Source organism: Ovis aries, chromosome 2 (assembly GCF_016772045.2).
Source record: "Ovis aries strain OAR_USU_Benz2616 breed Rambouillet chromosome 2, ARS-UI_Ramb_v3.0, whole genome shotgun sequence".
NCBI lineage: Eukaryota > Metazoa > Chordata > Mammalia > Artiodactyla > Bovidae > Ovis > Ovis aries.
In genome coordinates, this window is record NC_056055.1 from 242,528,436 (window position 1) to 242,534,435 (window position 6,000).

General features: G+C 55.2%; 1 protein-coding gene across 2 annotated transcripts in view; it reads left to right on the plus strand.

The window, feature by feature from the left end:
* The window catches only part of IL22RA1 (interleukin 22 receptor subunit alpha 1), a 28,834-nt gene extending 25,413 nt beyond the window's left edge, over window positions 1-3,421 (plus strand). For both annotated transcript variants that reach the window (XM_004005119.6, XM_042244566.2), the window contains 2 exons: window positions 353-474; window positions 1,385-3,421. In XM_004005119.6, the coding sequence (XP_004005168.2) occupies window positions 353-474; window positions 1,385-2,338 (1,076 nt within the window). In that variant the 3' untranslated portion in view covers window positions 2,339-3,421. The remainder of the gene's footprint in view (window positions 1-352; window positions 475-1,384) is intronic.
* The last annotated feature ends 2,579 nt before the right edge of the window (window positions 3,422-6,000 follow it).

A 6,000-nucleotide genomic window follows, 5' to 3' on the forward strand; every position in this document is an offset into this window, starting at 1 on the left:
GCTGGGCTTGCAGGAACTCCCCCCTGCACTTCCTTCTTTCCACTCTGCACCCCAAGGAGTCCAAGAAGCAAGCTTCAAGCCTTCCCGGTTGTTATGAAAAGTATATTTGTCAAGGAGGGGGCACAGAACAGATTTTACTTAACAATGCAAGAACACAATTTATAAATTCTTAATATTTAGACATATGGTGTGTGGCCCTCCATTTGTGCCCTCGCCCCGGCCCCGTAAGTCTTGGGAGTGGAAGAGGCCTTCCCAAGCCTGTCCCGAGAGGTGGGGTTGGGGGTCGAGGCCTGAGTTGCCAGCACCCACGCTGACAGCCTCAGCCTTCCTGCTCTGCCTCTCGTTGACCCAGATCGGACGTGGACCTACTCCTTCTCCGGCGCCTTCCTGTTCTCCATGGGCTTCCTGGTCGCAGGGCTCTGCTACCTGAGCTACAGATACATCACCAAGTCGCCTCCACCTCCCAGCTCCCTGGTGAGCAGGGGCCCCGGGGAGGGCATGGGCTCAGGGACCCCCGGCTCTTTGCTTCTCCCGCCAACCTAGAGACGTGGCTGGCAGCCCCTGGGGTGGACTGACAAGAGCTAGGGGATCAGGAAGAGAAGGCGTGGAACAGAAAAGCCATGTCGTTTTCAAGGGGACACGTGCCCTGTCTGAATGGGCAGCCCAGACAGGCTCTGCCACCTGGGATCACAGGCCCAGTGCGGCCACATCTTTGCATTTTTTACCAATGAAGTCACAAGTTCAGATGGTAATGTGAACTCTCCCACGTTTCAAGTCTTGGCAACTAATTTTTCTAAATTAAGCCTTAGCAAACCTCATGTGTCGTATCAGCAGCCCGAGTCTGGCCCCCAGCACGGCATCTCTGCCCACTGCAGAGCCTGGACAGTCTGGGGCTGGAGGAGTCGGACCCATCGGTCTCTCCAAGTCAAAGCCCATCTGAGCCATTTCCTGAAAACTCTCCCGGCCTCCGCTTCCCCCTCCCTTCCCCTCCTTTCTCCCTCCATGAGGCCCTTCGGGAGCTGAAGAGCAGCTGAAGCACCTCCTGGGGAGCATCACCCAAGGTCATCCCAAATCTGAGTCAACTCCTTCCAGAATACCCACCTCCTGGAGAAATCACAGCCTGACTCACCGCTCTCCCTGGCCAAGCCAGACTCAGGCAGTGGCCCTCAGCTAACAGGGCCAGAGCTCTGTTCCTTCACAGAGGCCCCAGCACTAAGAGAAATCCCTGGGAAAGAAGGCAGGGATTACGGATCTTGGAAAAGCCCTCAGGCGGTCTACCTTTGCCCTCGCCCCCACCCCTGGGGAGGACCGTGGAGCCCACGGCATCCTCAGGGGCGGGGGGCTGAGAAGGCACTCTAACGGGCGTGCTGTTCTCCCTGCCTAGGATGTCCAGCCCATCCTGCCCTTCCAGCCTCTGTGGTTCATCCAGGAGCACACCCTGATCCCCGTCTTCGACCGCAGCAGCTCCGGCGGTCTGGCCCAGCCTGTCCAGTACTCCAAAGTCAAGGTCTCCGACCCCACGGAGCCCCTGGGACACCCACCGCGGCACGGCCTGCCTGAGGTCGCCTACCTTGGGCAGCCAGACCTCCCCGTCCTCCGGCCCTCTGGAGGACCACCTCACCAGGCACTCCCCACGCTGTCCTACGCCCCCCAGGCTGCTCCCGAGGGCAGGCCCTCATCCTATGCACCTCAGGGAACCCTGGAAGCTAAACCGCCCTCCTACACTCCGCAGGCTGTCTCAGAGGCCCAGCTTCCTTCCTACACCCCGCAGGCCACCCCAGACAGCTGGCCTCCTTCCTACGGGATGTGCGGGGAAGAGTCTGGGAGAGACTCCCCACCTGTGACACGCTTTGGTCCAAAACACCTTGGAACTAAGGGGCAGCTCCAGAAAGAGGTGCCAGCTGGAAGCTGCAGCCCAGGTGGCCTTTCACTACAGGGGGTGACACCCCTGGCCATGGAGGACCCCCAAGAAGCAAAATCCTCCCACCAGCACCTAGGGGTTCACACCGACTCAGACTCTGACTCTGATACCATAGGCCAAAGGGAGCCAGGAACACGAAGCTCCCTAAAGGGCCAGCTGCCCCTCCTCTCCTCTGTCCAGATCGAGGGCCACCCCGGGTGCCTCCCTTTGCAGACTCCTTCCCTCCCATGTTCCCCCACAGATGAGGGTCCAAGTCGCTGGGGCCTGCTGGAGTCTCTCGTGTGTCCCAGTGATGAGGATCCGGCATCCAAGACTGAGGCTGAGAGCCCAGGCCTTCAGGCCCCAGACCTGGAGTCACCCACGGAGCTGGACTCTTTGTTCCGAGGCCTGGCCCTAACCGTGCAGTGGGAGTCCTGAGCAGAGAACAGGGCAGGCCTGGGGCTTCCTCCTGTCCCCACCACCCCCTCAGCTCACATCCTGGGCCTTCACTCCTGTATCCAGGGACGCTGCGCACTCTGCAGCCCCTCCCCAGGTGGGTGCCCTCGAGGAACCAGCAGAGGAGGAGGCTGGACCCTTGCCTAGGCTGAGATCCCTTTGGAGCAAAAAAGACGTGAGAAGAGCTCCAGCCAGTTTCAGAGGTGTATCATGTGCAAATGAGCTGGAGCACGCCAAGCTCTGCAGGGCAGGACAGTCAGAGAGAGGGAGTTGATGCGAGGAGACCTCCCAGAGGTGCAGGGCCCCGGCTCCTAATACACTGGATACAGACTTCTCCTGGAGCCTACCCCTCTTCATTCCTTTCCTGGCCAGTTTCATAGTCTGGTTCAACAGACTGAGGTCTCTGCCTCCTCTGTGATTCCCCGAAGAGGGGAAAAAGGAGCCTGAAAAGGGACGCCTCGCAGCAGACTGGGCAGAACCAGAACAACCTGCGAGATGGCAAGATTCCAGGGCCGAGTGCAGCCTGTGGCTCAGCCCCACCCAGGCCTACTGCCTGAAACTGCACTGTTTCAGCTTCCATCCTCTGCTGGAGGCTGGACCCCAGGTGAAGTGCAGGCCCACCAGGCAGGGAGAACACAGAAACCCTGTCTGTCAGCAGGAGTTCCAGACCCTATCCTGGGAGCGGGGTTTGGAAGGAACATGGGGCCACGGGGCGCCTGAAGGAGACACAATTACAACTGTACTTACTTCACAACTTTGGAAACTCAGCCTTGGGTTCAGCCCACCCGGGTTCCAGCTCCAGCCTTAACGCTTCCCGGCCGCGTGGCTACAAGCAAATGAATCGCTGTTTGAAATCTCAGTTTCCTCATCTGTATGATGGGGATAGTAACACCTACCGCATGGGGTTGTGGTGAGGCTGAGATTAAATCATGTCTGGTTCAGGGTTGGGAACTCATGTACACCTGTGGTGGATTCATGTCAATGTATGGCAAAACCAATACAGTATTGTAAAGTAAAAAAATAAAATTAAAAATAAATAAATAAATAAACACCCCGCAAAAAAAATATGTTTCACAGCGCCTGGCACATGGGCCGTGCCCAGTAAACTAGTAGCTGTCTCCTGTTGCGATTTTTTTTTTTAACCCCCAATTCAGTTTGATTTTGGATCAGGCATTTTCTCAGATTATCTTGATTTCCTCAGAATTGCTCCAGGCCAGGTCAGAGGGGCTGGACTGCCTAGGAGGAGGCCAGGGAAGGGACCGGAGGAAACAGGGGCCCAGAGACACATGGAACCTCCTCCTTGAGCTCTTCAGCTCAGTTCAGTTCAGTTCAGCTCAGTTCAGTTCAGTTCAGTCGCTCAGTCATGTCCAACTCTTGACGCTCATGCGTGTCCCCATGAATCGCAGCACATCAGGCCTCCCTGTCCATCACCAACTCCTGAAGTTCACTCAGACTCACATCCATCAAGTCAGTGATGCCATCCAGCCATCTCATCCTCTCTCATCCCCTTCTCCTCCTGCCCCTAATCCCTCCCAGCATCAGGGTCTTTTCCAATGAGTCAGCTCTCCACATGAGGTGGCCAAATTATTGGAGTTTCAGCCTCAGCATCAGTCCTTCCAATGAACACCCAGGACTGGTCTCCTTTAGGATGAACTGGTTGGATCTCCTTGCAGTCCAAGGGACTCTCAAGAGTCATCTCCAACACTGCAGTTCAAAAGCATCAATTCTTAGGCGCTCAGCTTTATTCACAGTCCAACTCTCACACCCATACATGACCACTGGAAAAACCATAGCCTTGACTAGACAGACATTTGTTGGCAAAGTAATGTCTCTGCTTTTGAATATGCTATTTAGGTTGGTTATAACATTCTTATGGCTGCAATCATCATCTGCAGTGATTTTGGAGCCCAAAAAAATAAAGTCTGACACTGTTTCCACTGTTTCCCCATCTACTTCCCATGAAGTGATGGGACCAGATGCCATGATTTTCGTTTTCTGAATGTTGAGCTTTAAGCCAACTTTTTCACTCTCCTCTTTCACTTTCATCAACAGGTTTTTTAGTTCCTTTTCACTTTCTGCCTTGAGCTCTTAGGTGGAAGCTATTTTGGGGGTGGCAGCAGCCTTCTCAGAGGACCTGTCTCCCCAGCACCCCCACCCCCAGAGGCAGGGCAGGGCTACCCCACTGTTCTGCCCCTGCCTCTGCTCCTCCGTAAAAGCAGGTTCTCATCTGAGCTTTCAGCATGCAGTCACATGCTTTGTATCACTGCATCTCCTGTGATCCTTGTGATGAGGAAACAGAGGCCCAAGGAGAAGAAGGGGGCTTCCCCACTGGGCCCCTGCTGAGGCTACAACACATTTGGAGTTTAAAATTAGCGATTTTTCTAAAAAAAAAAAAAATTTGTATGCAGACCATTATTTTAAATTCTTTATTGAATTTGTTACAATATTGCTTTGGTTTTACGTTTTGGTGTTTTGGCAACGAGGCATGTGGGATCTGAGCTCCCTGGACAGGGATTGAACCCACAACCTGTGCATTGAAAGGGGAAGTCTCAACCACCGGACCACCAGGGAAGTCCCCCAACCTAGTATGTTTTGTCTTCATCAAGAGAAGGAACTTCCCACAGCAGTTTGGATTCTTTGCAGGATGAGACTCCAGGGACATAAGGAGGGGAGGGCCCCATGGGGACCCTGAGGGGTCAGCGCCCCCATCCCCCTCTGAACATCCTGAAGCCCTGTCTGAACATAGCTGAGCAACAGGGTCAAAGTGCAGCTGCCCTGGTGAGACCCTTTCTGGGTGGGCAATGCCCTCCCTTCTGTGCGCCCAGCACGTCTCCCCTCCTGTTCCTCACCCCTCCCCTCCCTGCAGCACAGCGCCAGGCAGCACCATCCTTATCTGTAATTAATATTTAACATCTCTTCGGGGTCACTGGTCTAGACCCAGTATCTCCCTGGCGGAGGGTGGGCAGGCCCATTCTCCTCCCGACAGCTGCTACATTGGCCCTGATGATTGCTCCTGCCCGCACACTGCAAATAAGCCTGCTTCCTGTCACTCGGGGTGAACTTGGTCAAAGGTTGACGGTCTCACCTGGTTTAGTCATGAAAACCAACTCACCAGCTGGACTCTTCTCACCAGGTGAGTGGGTCAGGGTGTCAGAGACGTTTTAATTAAAAGCTGTAAACATCTCTTCCAATTCACAAGGCCACAAAGCTCTCTAAGCTCCCTGGGGTAACTGTTGTTCCTATAGTCCATGAGTCCCTGAGTCCTGTGACCCCCCTCAGCCTGGCCCTGCATCTACTAGGCTCTGTCCCCTCTCAGGTCTCCAGCCTGCCAGGCAGGAAACTCAGGCTACAGATACAGCTGGGACCAGCCAGAGGGCAGAGTGTCCGAGGCCCCGGAGCTGGGCTGGGGCACTGGCATTCCTGAGTGTCTTAGATCTTGACCGCACTGCAGCCTGGCCCCACCCAGGCCAGAGAAAGGTGAGTCTGGTGTCACCAGCCTCCAAGTCACGCAGAGCCCAGCCCAGAAGCAAATGAATAAGAGTCCAGGAGAGCCCGACAAGGAGTAGTAAGAGGAGGAGGGACTCAGTCTCGCTGTCGCGAAGTTCCTGCTCTGGATGACTCATTCTTCCCTTAACCTGCCCTGA